The 15,527-nt window shown below is 37.1% G+C and overlaps 1 protein-coding gene across 5 annotated transcripts; it reads left to right on the top strand.

Moving 5' to 3' along the window:
• The first annotated feature begins 250 nt into the window (after positions 1-250).
• Positions 251-15,258, top strand: LOC18422064 (THO complex subunit 4D). 5 transcript variants are annotated; one of them, XM_006826850.4, is made up of 7 exons: positions 251-588; positions 707-918; positions 1,571-1,714; positions 1,866-1,934; positions 10,034-10,221; positions 13,490-13,540; positions 14,753-15,258. In XM_006826850.4, the coding sequence occupies exons 2-7, from the start codon at positions 730-732 to the stop codon at positions 14,919-14,921; spliced, it is 810 nt and encodes a 269-aa protein (XP_006826913.1). In that variant the 5' UTR covers positions 251-588; positions 707-729; the 3' UTR covers positions 14,922-15,258. The 5 variants fall into 5 exon arrangements, with proteins under 5 accessions (XP_006826913.1, XP_088721769.1, XP_088721770.1 ...); XM_088865643.1 differs by having other exon boundaries at positions 288-588; positions 707-1,306; XM_088865644.1 differs by having other exon boundaries at positions 288-588; positions 707-1,306; positions 1,394-1,714.
• The last annotated feature ends 269 nt before the right edge of the window (positions 15,259-15,527 follow it).

The following is a 15,527-nucleotide window of genomic DNA, read 5'->3' as shown; positions in this document are numbered from 1 at the left end:
ACTATTGTATTTTTTTGAATATTTCAAATATATGATTGCTTAAAGATTAAGTTCCCTGTAAAAGATGTTCTTATTAAAGAAACGATAATGACTTTTGATGAATGGACCTCTGTCAGTACCAAAATTTTAGGGTCGAGCATTTGAACATATAAATCTGACCGTCCAAAATTGGGGGTGTGTATAGGATATCATCTTGTGCCGTGATTTATCTCTCTTAACAAATAAATCACCCGAAAGCCCTTTCAGCTTCATCGGATTAAATAGCGAAGTCATTATGCCATGTAACCAGGCCCTTCTCAACTTCATCGGATGATCGGATTAAGTCGCAACGTCCCTATTCCATGAAACCCTTGAACCAGTTTCATCTTGTATCGCCATTGCCTTTTCTCTGTGAAATCACTTCGTTTCCTCCCTTCGCTGCATCATTCCTATCTCTTCTTTGCGCCTTGAAACCCTAAAACGAATCATTCACGGTTTTGATCGTGTTGCTCCCTTATCTTGCTTGCCTTGCCGCATTTCCTATCGCCATTAAGAAGCGAAAACTTGCGATCCAGCGAAGCAGCACTTGCATTAAACCCTAAAACTCAGGTCCTCATCCCTCTCTGTCTCATTTCTTAAAAGAGGGGTTTTAACCAGAAGGAAGGTGGAAGAAAGCTTCAATGCGGGAATTTTAGGGTTTTGAACGGTGAGTTTTGTTTTCTAACAGGGATTATAGGGTTTGATCGAAGAATGGCGAGTTCTCTAGACATGTCGCTTGATGATATTATAAAGAACAACAGAAGAAGCAGCAATGTTGTGAGAGGCCGAGTTCCAGGCCGAGGTCGAGGCCGAGGTCAAACCAGAGGAGGTGGAGTAAGGGGTCGAGGAAGAGGACCTCTTAGGTTGAATCCTCGACCTTCTTCATATTCAATCGCAAAGGCAAGCTAAAATAGCAAACCCCTTCCTCTCTATCTATTATGGAAAGCTAAGATGATTATTCGTAGGTTTACTTTAGAACCCTAGAAGGAAAAGCTCAGCTATGCTTTGACAGTTTGACAATTCATGCATCGGTGAATGTGGTACCTAACTGAGCACGTTGGTTGATGGTTTACATGGCTTTTCTTAGAGATATTGTGGGAGTATATCAGATTATTTGCATCCCTCCATTTTGTGAAAATGGGGGATTTCAAAAATGGGGGAAGTTCCAAGATATCATTATAGGCGTTTCCTTGTTGGCGCGTATGGCTAATTGCATGTCCCTTGACTAAGGGATTATATGGGGTTTCGCGACAATGAGGAGCTTCCCTCACATATACCGCAATCATCAGTATACATCTATATCTCTCTCGTCCATGAAAACCCTTTAACCCACTGTTTCTTTTAATATTCATTCAATTCTTCATTTCGTTTACAGTTTGTTTCTACCATACTTGCGAGATCCTGGAATTGTAGTGGCTTCTACTCTCTCTGTTAGAAACTGATGAAATGCTTTCGCTTTCTGGATTTCGCTGATGATCTATGATTCAGTAGAGCATGGAGTTGTTGCTTATGCTGACCTTATTGTTCACAATTTTTCCCCATCTCGCACCAGTCTTTCAGCAGAACAAAGGATATGATATGGCAACATGACATGTTTGAGGATAGCATGATTGCTGCCGGGCTTACTGGGATTGAGTCTGGTACAAAATTATATATTTCAAACCTGGACTATGGGGTCTCAAATGAAGATATAAGGGTATGAATGATGAATCCATATCCATATTGTAATGATAGAAAAAAAAAGAGTCACATATGCACGTTTAGCTACATACACAGTTTCTATTTCGTATGTGTAGTTCTGTTTTATGTGACATTTTGCACCTAACTTGCTATTGCTTGTGAATTAGGAACTCTTTTCAGAAATTGGGCCCATCAAGAGGTGTGCAGTGCATTATGATAGAAGTGGTCGATCCAGTGTATGTATTCCTCCATGCATGTATTCCTCCATGCATGTTTTGATTTTGATTTTGTTTAGCTTGATACAGTTTCATTACATTGAACAATTGATAGCCTCAATATTCTTCTCAATGTTTACACATGGTCATAGTAGATATCTGACAGTTCAAAATCTTTCAGTATCTCTTTACGTGTGCTTCAGCTGCTTAGTTGGTTTAGTTATTTTGTAGCTAGCTTTGCTAGCATCAGTTGGCACTAGGTTTTTGGTTGTGTTACGGATGAGAAATGAAACAATATGGAATCTTAGGTGTTGTGGTTTCTTTCATTTGGAAAATGCAGAGAAAGATTGATTTAAACTGGGGATTTGGAATTTGGAGATTTATAATTTGCTATAGTTCTTACTTCCATGGAGCAGCAAGTAGCCATGAGAGTTAGACATATAAAGATGAACTAGCTGTTTGGATCACTTTTGAGTCTTGGAAGCTACATTCTTCTTTAGAGGGGCCATTCTTTTTCCAAATATGGTGATCCTTGGAATAATATTTGTGCCATTTTTATGTAAAAATCACTATCTATTTGTTATAGTTTAAAAAAAAAAAACTATCTATTTTCTATTTTAGATGCTCCTGCTCATGCTTGCTTGATGAATTGGGCCTGTAAACTTCAAATTTGGTATTTTGTTTAATTTCACGCCTTACTTGGTGTTTTAGTCATTTTCTATATTGTAATTATGTTTCATTAATGATACATTATTTTTTCAAAGAACAATTCTCTTTCTTTACAAATTGGCCTTTGTAAATCAAACTCTAATTTGGCCTCTTTAGTTTGTAAATTATGTGAATACCAACTCTTTCTTACCAATCCCTTTCGTACCTAATGGATCAGCTTCCTTGTTCTAGTCACTCCAAGAGTGATTAAAGATGGTTTGTCTTACCTTAAGCCGTAGCCAAATTTCCACAAACAAAATGTTCAATTGTCATGGACAACTCATCTTCCTACTGCTCGACTGGATGGCATTTGATGAATTCCCTTGTATGATGAACCTCTTGCATCTAAGATGAATGTATCTCTCACAGTATCTCCTAATCTAACCAAACTTGGGCTCCTGCGTGAATGCCCTTTCAAAATTCATTTTCATCATGCCATCTTGATGCGGACCACTTTCTCATGGCATAAATTTTAACGGAGATGTAGGTTTGGCGTGATCTAAGGCTTAACTTGAAGATATCTTTGAGATCCACAACCTTTATTTCTATGGGTTTTGGTAACTTAGACGTTTTGAGGTTCAAATTATGATTTAAAGCCCTCTGGAAAATTAGTGACAGGTTGTATTTACATGTGTGTTAAGGATAATAGTTATCGGGGCTTGGAGTAAGGGTAGCTCCCGAATCAAAAAGCAAGACCGCTGGATCAAGCATGGCTCGAAGATCCATAGACAAGGGAACTAGATACTTACATCATGAGGTAAAGGGATTGAGTTCCTCAACTCCAAGTGAGTGCAATCTAAATTTTCCCAAGAGCGAATACTAAGCCATATAAGATCACGGTCTATCAAGCTTAGGATTGAGGCTCATGAAGTTCACTTAACTGCGGTACTCTAGTTTAGGAATGAATTTCTTGAACCATTGTCAGATTTTATAACACACTTCTTTTTCTTTTTATTCCTTCTTTGAGTTGTTAACAGAAGTTTGTTAACACGAGTTGTAACGAGTGATTGTTTGTCATATGCCCCCTGGTAAAAACAATTATTTAAGCAAGCTTCGCTCCAAAAAATTACTAATGTGGGTCCGTTACAAAAATTGCATATCCCACATGCATTGGTTTGCCTAGGTAGGCATGTGACCTCATTTTTGGCATCAATTGATGGGATTGACCGAATCCCCCTTGACTATCGCTTGATGATTATATTTAAGAATGGTGCAATAGATTGTTTTCATGAAGAGAATGCTGTGGTAGATCAGCTTTCAAGAGAAAGAAAAAGATGTTACCATATATAATTTTTAATAACTGTTCTTCATCAAAGATTGCCAGGGGCTTAAGGATGTATACATGAGATAGGCCTTACATTTCGAAGCATACAATAGTATTCCATCACCCATAAGCGAACAACCATAAAAATTGTGACCTTGTGTATCTTAGTGTCTCGCTTGGGGGACCACCACTCAAGTGATAGAAGTCCTTTCAGAGGTGGATGGTACCTAATGAATTAGCGTCAAGGAAGTTAAGCGTATCAATCACGACCTCTTTCCTTGCTTATAGTACCATAATTCAACTATCTTTTCTATCATCTTCCATCTTCTTCCTTCTCTCTCCTTTCCCTCCCTTGTCACCTTTGTTTGAAACTAGTCATAAGTCATGATACACAAGATGCGTAAGGTTGTAAATTGTAAATATACAAGAAATCAAAGCCTTCAGAAAATTTGTAGATCATAAAAAAATTAAGAGACTCCCAAGCAGGGAATTTGTGTCAAATTGTCTATAGCACATAGTTTAGACCCAAAAAAAGGAAGGCCATTTACACATAGTTTAGACCCAAAAAAAGGAAGGCCATTAACACAACAACTCAAATATGCTGGTGATCCTTGCTACGTTATATGTGGAAATTGAAAGTGTGCTGGTGAACCTCACTCCCATAATAGAAGATACTTGATTCCAAGTTGGTGGAATCTCCGTTTCAGTTACTCACGGAACCATGATTTGAAAATAGGGAACTGGTTCCCATTAACCTGGGATTTAGATCCTCAATTTTGTGGAACGAGATCCCTAAATCAAAGTAACCTTTGGAATCGAGATCCCTTGTCTCATAGCACATGGGCGAGCATCTGGAGTAGGAGCAACCACCTCTTTGGAAGATCCTAGTAACTATCCTACATTCAACACTATGTTGAAGTGTTGACTTATTGTCTCACCTAAATAAACAAAATTGTGACCTACTTTCCGATTTTTCAGGTTGTGACTAATAATATGTAGGGACGTAACCTGTTGTTTTTCCAATGTTACCCCAGTTATACCACGTATGCTCCCTTTCTTGCTTAATGTCTCTCATCAGGAAGAAGGCCCCTTGACTCTTGCATATTTGATTAAGACAATGGACACCACTAGAGTTGATTATCAATTCATGAAACATTAGACCACCATGAGTTGGTCTCTTGACATAAAATCGGCATTGCTGCCAGTATTTCAACAAACGCTAGGCCACCGGGGGACGCCCAGTGCAGCCCAGTAGAAAGAAAAATGTCTCTATAGTCTAACAATATAAGTACAACTGTATAACACATAATAGTTAGGGATTTAGGGCACATCAAATGTGTAGTACACAAGTCCACATGGCACACACTCGTCCATACTCCATAAATCCACTAAATCTAATATCAATGAGTGGAGCTCCCCCGATTCAATTGGGACAAATGCCTATGAATACTAAGACAATAATCTTTTCGGACCAAACACTAAATCTTCAATCAATTTCTTGTAACGTTGAGAAATCTCCTATGGAATCACCAAGAACTAGTTTTTTTTAGGGGCTTTCTCTCTCTAAAATAGGCTCTAATGGGGTTTAGGTTTCAAATGAATCTAAAACCTACGATTTTGCCCCTTTAGTATTATAAAAAAATAAAAAAATGCCCTCAAGGAGGGGCATTTCCGCCTTTGGGCGGCCGCCCAGGGACAACCCCCTAATTTGGCCGGCTAGGCCTGGCCGAGGCGCCCAAGCCTTCTGGACCGCTTAGACGGCTGCCTAGGCACTAGGCTGTCCATTTCTTAAAATATTGACTGTTGCAATGGCTGTGGTATATGCAGCCACACTACAGACCGGCTCTTTTCTTCTTGAGTTTGGCTTTCTCTGTGTGTTGAGAGGCATGTTTGGAATGTATCCTAGAGATCTATGGTGAAAACCAAGACAAGATCAGAAGTCTGTATGTTCGCAATTGATTTCTCCTAAGGTTGATTTAGTTCTATGCAAGAAAATTGGAAAATAGGTGTCTTGTACTAAATTAAGTAGCCTATTAGGAATGGACACAATATTCAGGTCAAATGAGCATGGTCCTTTTACTTTTTATGTCATATTGAGAGCCATTGGAATTCTGAATTACTCAAAAACTATAGCTTCAACAAACCCGAAGCTATGAATGACTTGAAAAATGAACATGAAGCTATGAACCACTCAAGAGGCAAGCTAACTATGTTGCCATTGAAGAGCACGAAGATGATGGAAAATTCTCAAATACTACTCCATTGATTTGTATGCAATGTTGTTCCCACCGTAGTCCAAATAACCTCGCCTCTTTCTCACATATATTTGGTTTGTATAATGTTAGTCTTTTGTAAGGAATCCCTTCTACACATTATTTTAATTTATTCTTTTAAGGAAATTTTATCAATGGAAGACTTTATTAGTATGTTCTTTCTTTTTTAAAGTGACTTTATTAACAAATATGCAGCAAATTCTATTGTCACTATTTAAGTGTCCAACGAGGATATGAACATGTGAAATCAAAAGAGAGTTGATTACTGAGAAATCAAATCATTCTTATTCATCTAAAAGGGATCAAAAAAGTAATTTGCAATTTAAAATACAGGTTACCCAAAATCTAGGTATGGAAATGTCGGTTATGTTTTTTTAATTTAAGAAACCCTCGTTTTGGCCCCAAATTGGTATATATGTAACGTGATTTCCGGGCAAAACATCGCACCAAGCACTATTTCTGTCACGAATCTCGTGTATGCAAAACATGAGTTTGCATACCGTAGGATCCATACAACCTATTAAGGAAAAGGGAAGAAGGTAAAATGTAAAAGATGACCAAACAATTTAGGGAAACAAAAGCGAAGCAAGGAGAAGAGGAGAGTAGAGGGGAGTTAAGAAGGAAAAAATTGAAGGATACCTTGGAAGGAAGGGACCTTGGGAGGTGCTACAAAGCTTTTTTTTTAAGATTTTGAATCAAAGAATTTAAGAATCCCTTTTTCTTTTTAGAAAACTTGAAGAAACCCTTTCTGGGGCTTTTGATTCTTTCTCAAAGTTCTAAAAAATAACCTTAATAAAAAATGACCTTAATATAACTTGACTTAAACAAAAATGACCTTATCCCCTAATTAAAATAAAATATTCCCCTTTTCTTTTAAGAAAACTTGAAGAAACCCTTTCTGGGTCTTTTGATTCTTTCTCAAAGTTCTAAAAAATAACCTTAATAAAAAATGAACTTAATATAACTTGACTTAAACAAAAATGACCTTATCTGCTAATTAAAATAAAATATTCAAAGGACTGAACTTCCCCTGAGTTCTCCACTGACAAATACTGTGAAATAACTAAAACAAATTTAATGATTGAGTAACCCAGTTTGTCTCTCCCAAAAAACTACAAAATAATAAATGAAATAAACCCTAGCTGCATCCTTAAAAACGTCCCATGTTCTCCCTCAAAAGAGTAAACATTAATAAATAAATAAAATAAATGAGTCCAATAACATGCCATAATGCCAATGGTTTAAAAAGAGGCCCCTAGGCACATCGCCCATACCTAGGCTGGTTGTCCTTTGGTGCCCATCTTGCTCTAGGCAGACGCTTAGGGATTGTGCCCACTTAGGTGTAGAAATACCCCTTTGCTGGGGGTAATTTCTGTCATTTTCTCCCCAAATAGGGAGAAAGGGGTTCTAAACCCATAGTGCCATTTCAACCCTACGAGACCCAAAAAAATAAAAGACTGAAAATTCATTAAATTTCTAATTTAGTTGGTTTGAACTTCAAATACGAAGTTTCTGAAAATTAATTCAAACATCATTCTTTTGTTTTGGATTGATTCAATAGTACCCATGTAGAAAGCTTATTTGAGGGTTATTTGTGAGCTTTTGAGATTGGGAAATATCTCAAACATTGAAGATTGAAAGATCAAGCATAAAATCTTTGTATTTTTTTTTTTCAATGTCTTCTTTGGGTTCTTCTAGAATTGATGATTTGGATTGGAAGTATGACTATAACCCAAATCCGAAGGACAAAAATTGTATAAGATATAATTATTGTAAAGAAGATACTAATGGGGTATAAAGCGGTTCAAGAAACACCTTGATATTAGGGGGATGTTCCCCCCCGTAAGAAAGTCTCTGAAGCTACTAGGGGGAGATTAAACAATTTTCGAATGCGGTAAAACCAAAAAAGGAAGAAAAGGAGGCTTTCTCAGCAGATTTAAGAGCTGGGATTCATGTATTTGGTGATGATGAGAGTAAGGATGAGGCGCTGAAGTGGATTAGGTGGTAGTAGTCTATCACTTCGTATTTTTTTTGGTTTTGCTAGAAGTATAGTACTTTGGTTTGGAACTTTGGATTATGGGATTTAGATATTTTATGATATGTTAATGACTTATTGTCATATACTTAATATTTGTACTGTATGTGTATGGTAGTGAGTCTATGAATTGTGTATTTTTTGGTAATACCATAGTACTTTGGTTTGGATTTGGCATGATCCCACACAACAATGTATTAAAACTGCCTGAATATACAATTTTCTATACAAATTTTGGACCTAAAACAGGATTCTTGGGACAACTCCTTCCTCTTGTTGAATCTGCCCCCCCCGGTCCCCGAGTGACCTCCCAGGCGTTGTGTGGCCAGAATGCCTAGGCGTTGCTCAGCGGTTTTTGGAATATCACGCATGATTGGATTGTGATGCCGCAAGTGGACAAAAAATATCAAAGAAGTTTGTATTATGCCTGTATTCATGATGCCGATGGGCATTGTTTTATTAATCAAATGTATTGAGAATACCAATGAAGAATAAAATGTGATGCAAGACTTATATGATAACTTAAAGGTGAAGGAGCATGCATCCTGTCTTTTTAAGGTCAAGTAATTGGATTTTTATTAGTTGATTGCCAAAAAAATAATTGGATTAGCCTATTATTTGTATTTTTTTGTGTGTTGGGGTGGGGGGGGGTTAAGCCTTTCGATAGATTTGCCCAGTGTTTCAAAAAGCGCTAGGCGGGTCCTAGGCGGCTTGGGGGGTCCAAGCCACCCAGTGCCTAGGCGGGCGCCCAGAATCTGAGCGGCCCAATTGAGTCCAAAATGGATTCTTTAGTCTCTAACAGTATATATATTATATAAAATATAAGAATTAGGTATTTAGGGCACATCAGCATTCAAAATATACTACACATTAGCACACATTCCATAAGTCGGTCCATATCCAATTAAAACTCAAAATTTACCAACCAAAGTTACCAAATACCAAACCAGTGGAACTACAAATCCACCTCAAAATAATACAACTTATTAAATCACTTACTTTGTCTAAACTTCAACCTTAAAGATGCTTCTAAAGACTCAAAAACTTCTAAAAAACCCTCCAATAGATTTATAAAACATCACAAATTAAATCTAATATCAATGGATGATGTTTTGATCAATTTCTCATAACTTTGAGAAATCCTTCAATCCTAAAGAAATCACAAAAAATTGGTTTTTTGGGGTTTTTCTCTCTCTAAAATGGTCTCTAATATGTTTTAGATTACAAATAAACCGAAAAACAAGAAATTTGGCTCTTTAGTATAAAAAAAAGCACAAAAATTACCCTTACCGACCGAAACTGTTTTACGCCTCTAGGAGGCTGCCCAGGTTTAGGTGCTGGGCGGCCCCTCGTCAAGGGTTTTCCGCCGATTTTTGGCGCCTAGGCTCCCTGAACCGCCTAGGCGTTGGCGGTCCGCGGTTTTGAAACACTGGATTTGACAAGGATTAGCCTTTTCTACTGTTTAAGTATTGACAAACATCTTGAGATATACATTTCAATTCAATCTGGCAGTGTGATGTTTTTTCCGACATTTCTCGTTGACTATCATCTACACTTTTTCAGCTAATCATCCACAAAAACATAGATGTCTAGCAGGTGTTTTTTTTTTTTTTTTAATAAATTATCTCCCGTCATGTTTCTTTTGTGAATTTGACACTCATACTTGTTACTTTATGGAGTTTGTTTTTTGGTAGCAAATCATGTTTTTTGAATAAATTTTGATGTTTCTGTTCATTTGTGTGTTTCGTCTTGTTTTTGCTTTTCTTACTTTTAATGGTGAAGAATGTAATGACTATGCCTCCTTATCCATATTACATGGTTATTCACTTCTGTTTCATAGGGCTCGGCAGAGGTAGTCTTCACCAAGAGAAGCAATGCTTTAGCAGCTGTCAAGCGATATAATAATGTTCAATTAGATGGGAAGCCCATGAAAATAGAACTCATAGGGACCAATTTGGGCATGCCTGTTTCAGCTCGTGTGAATGTCACTGGAGGAGCTGGAAGGGGAAGGAGGACTGTTGTTATGACGTATGTCTCTTTTTTCTTCCTTATCCCTGTTTTTATTTATAAATCCACTTATTCATCTTTGCCATTGATATATGACTGTTCTTTACACAATCTATTTCCTATTTAAAAAATTCTTGTGCTTTTAAATTCTAGTTTGGAAATAGAAATCAATAACTGCCTTTCAAAAAATAAAAAGAAATGGAAATCAATAATTGAGACCTGAAGTTTGATTCACTTTTAGCATCTTGTCGTGGTGGTAATTCATTGCTATTATCAGTGTATTTGTTGACTTCTGATGGCAGTTGATGTCCTTGTCTTTCATATTTATTGCATTTAGGCTTTTAAATATTTCCAGAATATTGAAGAATTAGATCTACTATTTGAAACTGCTAGGAACTGTTTTATTGCCCTGAATTCTTGCTTGAGCTGCTTATTTTATGTTGGTGCATCATTCTCTTGAAGATGGCGATAATTCCTTACTTTTACGTTCTTACATATTGATTAGTATGGCATGAAGATGTTTTTTTTTTTTTGAAAGTTAACATTGTATTACTGAGAGAGAAGTGTACAAGAGAGAGGGGGCGAAGTTCACCCCCAAGGGGGTGAGCTGGAAAGTATCATGTACAAAAAGGGCTTATAAGACCGCCCTAAGTAAAGTTTACATGAAGCTTACAAAAAATCCAAAAAATGGGTGGGGGGGGGACTAAAGAAAGCATGTGAGGAGCTATGGAGGCGAGCTGAGCCGGAGGTCTTGTGCAAAAAAGGAGACGTTGAAGGAGCTATGTGTGGCATGAAGATGTTGAAGGCATCCCTTGGAAAATAAAATGAAAACATACCTTAAAATAATAAAAAAGTTGTTGAGGTTTGGAAGGCATGCCCTTTGTGTTACTACTTATAGTACCATGTTGAATTCTGGTTCAACATGCAGATCGAGACTTCCACTTGTCCCCACCCACTATGCTTCGAGTAGATGGTCCAGATATGTACTAGAATTGTGGGTTGATTATCATGATTATCAGTTGTTGGCTACACGCTCTGCTTCAGCATTTAGTGTAGATATAGAATGTTTTTGTGAGTTGAGCAAACCAAACTTGTAAGTGATTGAATTCATTCTATGGTTCCACGTGAGAAACCGGTCTGAATATAACCTACATGTCCAATCAAACTATGAGCTAGAGGTCTTTTGACTTTCGTTTGGGCCCTGGCGGCCAGTGCTCCTAAGATCATAAAAGCCATGCTGCAGAAAAAGAAGATTTGTTGCAATGTAGCTCCATAAGAACCATAAATAGAAACATAGGACATATTTGCAGAAATATAGATTTTTTCGCACAATAGAAAGGAATGCTGTAACCAGGGTGGGTAAACCCTCATAGATATCAGGTGCCTGCATATATAGAGTCAAAAGTGATATGGAATCCGAAGGGGAGGGGGGTTTCTTCAGGTCTCGGGACATGGAATAGATCGGGCCCCACAAGTTGTTAATTCACCTCTGGGGAATGAACACAAAAGGGAACAAGGAGTTATCAATGAAATGAAAAAAGTGCTCTCTGAACCGAACGTGGAAGTTGTTTTCCATCAGGCGGCTGTTCCCATAACTCCACACTCTACTCGGATTATATATCCAAAAGGTCCACTCTCGGCACACGCTGCCTATCAGAGGCGTGCTTATCTTTAGTGGATTCTTTGTTTTTTTTTGTAGTGGATGACAAAACTGCTGCTCAGTGGGCGGGCTCAGCAGTCACATGGACCCTTCCTTTCTGTTGTAGCCAGTGCTTTCCTGGGCACTGTCATGCATACGTCATGCATACGTAGATGGACCAGTTTGATCTACTACATGTTTATGTCACTTAAGCACTCGGCAAAAATGTCCATTTATGGCTGCTAGTTCTTATGATGCATGGATAATTGAGAAGGGTGCCATATCCATGTCTGTTGCTTCAAAATATACACACGTGCACACAGTCACACTTCAAAATCCTAAACACCTATAAAATTTGAGGTCTTAGCAATGTCCACTGAAGACACATAGACACTTGTATATGCTTAGCCATCTGGGTGACAAATAATTTTATCTGGAGTAGAGTATCTTATTTGGATAAATAATATCATTTGGTTAGATGCTTGCTATACATCTTGTATTGTATATAATATTATAAAATTATTTAACTTTTTTTGCCAATTTCATCTATGTTTAGCTATTTCTGACTAAAAAAATGTTTTTTCAATAAATTACTATGAATAAAAATAAAAAAAGCTTTTCAAAAGGGTAAACTTATATGTAAAAGTTCCTTGGAGTTTATCTCAGATAACTTTATAATGGACAGTGGCAAATAGCTGATAATTCATTACCTAGATTAATTTTTATTAAAACAGTGGATTATCAGTGGTAACGAGTATATCCAAACATGCCCTTAATCTGTCAATATCCACATGGTGCATACCCGGGCTGATTACCAGAGAAAATTTTGAAATGATGTAAATACAAATAAAATATGAATTTGTTCATAGGATATGATTATATCTAAACTTATGAAATGTAAATACAATAGTTGGTATGATATATCTAAAATATCAATCATACAAGTGAGATATTTTCTCCATAAAGGGAAATGCTTTCTTGATGGCCTCTACTCAGTCTTTGCAATATCTGAAGTGCGTTGTTCTATCTTCCTGAACCCCAGAACTCTCTTCTATTGTAAGGAGAAGACCTTTGGAGTTCTGTATTGTACTTCAGGACTTTGATTTATATGTGATTTGTCACTTTAAATAAGTTTTTTTATTTTGTATAGTGAACTTTCCACTCATATCATGTTTGATTTTTTTTATTTTTTATTTTTTGGTGTTAAAGTTTTTTGCCTTTCCCTTTTTCAATGTTTCACATCTAAGCCAAGTCTAGAGATCTGGTTTGTTAATCGTGTGCTCATGGCGCTGGGTTTTAAGTAATGCTAATGTTGTCCCCAATGCTGGATTTGTCTTTTGGTGAATATGTATTACGATCCAATGGACCCTTGAAATCACCAGCCACCCAAATGATGGATGATGATGGAGAGAAAGAAAGACTGACTCTTGCGATAATGTCTTGTCTAAGTGGGTGTAGCTCTCTGCCTCTCTCCCACATCCTGCATTTTCATTAGATGTTGATGATGGCTTCAATGATAATGGTTTTTGGCAGTCCATTGGATGAAACACAATGACTTTTAGTTGGGTGTAGTCATGGCCAAAGTTTAGCATATTCTTTTTGGCTTGTAAGCAGATTGTGTATCCTTTCCTAACTCATGATGTTTTTCAGGCCTGAATTTGGTCCAATGCCAGGGGTGGTTTCTGGTGGCCATGGCACAAGGTAAGTTTCCTAGCTTCTATTAATATCCCCTTTTTTCTAAAGTAAGAATAGTATCACTGGAGAAGTATGTTATGTATTGTGATAGAATACTACACAAATTGTCCATTCAACGACCATCCACAATTATGAACATTGGAGATAAAGCATTGTTCCCTTGTAATGTCTGACCAATGTTCTCCTTGTTGCAATATAACATCTTAGTTGCTGATTACACACACACACACTATATATATATACTACAAAATGCCTATAGGCGAAAATAAACAGTGATTTCGCCTACCCTCATCACCATCCAAACTTCATCGCACAGTCACAGTTGTCTGGTGGTGTTTCAATTTTCATTTATTTTTTATTAATTGGAATGATCTGAAATTTGGAGCGTGTGTACATCTTAGTGAGGCACATTTAATAAAAAATATGAAAAAAATAATTTGTAAAATTTAAATTGATCAAAATACCCCCAAAAATTTATGGGGGTATTTTGGTCAATTTATATTTTACGAATTAATTTTTTCATATTTTTATTAGGTGCGTCTCACTAATATGTACACAAGCTCCAAATTTCAAGTAATTTGAATTTGTAGAAAAAAAATGAAAAATGAAACACTACCAGACAACTGTGACTGTGCGATGAAATTTGGATGGTGATGAGGGTAGGCGAAATCACTGTTCATTTTTACCTATAGGCGTTGAGAAGAGTCTTCCTATATATATATATATATATATATATATAGATAGATAGATATGTATGTATGTATGTATCCAACCAATGTTCCGAAATGGAAGATGTCAATCTCCGACATCCAATGGTTGAGGTTAGATGTTGATTGGCTAGTTAGGGCAGTGTCCTAACATCCAGGAAAGGCTCACTGGCAGCCTCAGGATCACATGGGATATGTGTTACGAGAGTCATCATCATCATCCGTTAATGCAATCCTCAGAAGTAAATCTCTTCCATCACCATTCAATCTATTCATTGGACAGCAATGACTCTCATTACCATAGATGCTGTGTGTTCTTGAGGGCTTAGTAATATATTTCTAACATCCAGCAAAGAACTACATTTCAAGGGAAGCATGCATCCTTTCAATTATCACATTAATGTGCTGGTCATATTCTTCTCTGCATTTCATTGCATATTGGAAATTGTTGATAAATGCTCAATTTTTGGCTTACTTACCAAAAAAGAAATATTATCATTCTTGTGGAAAGATGGGGCCGTGGTCGAGGAGGTTTCCGGCGTGGTGGACGAGGAGGACGTGGGCGTGGAGTGGGAGGTCGAGGTCGTGGACGAGGCCGTGGAAGAAATCAGGCTCCTCCTCCAAAATCAGCTGATGAATTAGACAAGGAGTTGGAAAGTTATCATGCAAATGCCAACTAAAAGCATCAGCCTGCTCAGTTTCCTTTTTAACCTGTGAAGAAGACCAACTTCGTTTGCCCTTTTAGTTTCTTGAGAAGGATTAAGGCATATCTTCATTTACCAACCAACAAAAAAAAAACAGTAGTATTACTTCTCCATTTTGGGTCAGCGGATAATTTTCCATGTGTATTAGCATCTTTTAGTGATTGGTTGCTAGATTGAAATATGAAAAAGTAGACAGCAGAGAACAGTATATGAACTTTTTTGAGATTAGCTTTGAGGCATTGTTGCTGATGATTTCTGCCAGGTTCCACAGGTTACTGTGTATGGAAATCTATTTCTAGAGATTTTACCAAAATAGATTTTTACTTTTTTTGTTTATCCTTTATTTTACCACTAGAAATGGGCGTGATGATTTTTGTTTCATGATTGTTTTAAATCCCATCATTTACAATGGCTGGAACTTACAGTTTGACATATTAGTTGCTAGGCATTTGATGTTACTTGATTATGCATCTCCTTATGGTCTGATCGGGTGCTTTTGAGGGGACCCAGGCTGTGTATAGGATTGAGAAGCCAGGAAGCAATCCTAATATTTTACCCTTGTATTTTAGCTTCATTAGGAAT

The sequence above is a fragment of the Amborella trichopoda genome, chromosome 4 (genome assembly GCF_054954075.1).
Source record: "Amborella trichopoda isolate Santa Cruz 75 chromosome 4, AtrichopodaSantaCruz75HAP2 v2.0, whole genome shotgun sequence".
Taxonomy (NCBI): Eukaryota; Viridiplantae; Streptophyta; class Magnoliopsida; order Amborellales; family Amborellaceae; genus Amborella; species Amborella trichopoda.
Note: the sequence above shows the minus strand (reverse complement) of the source record. Positions and strands in the feature narration are given on the sequence as shown.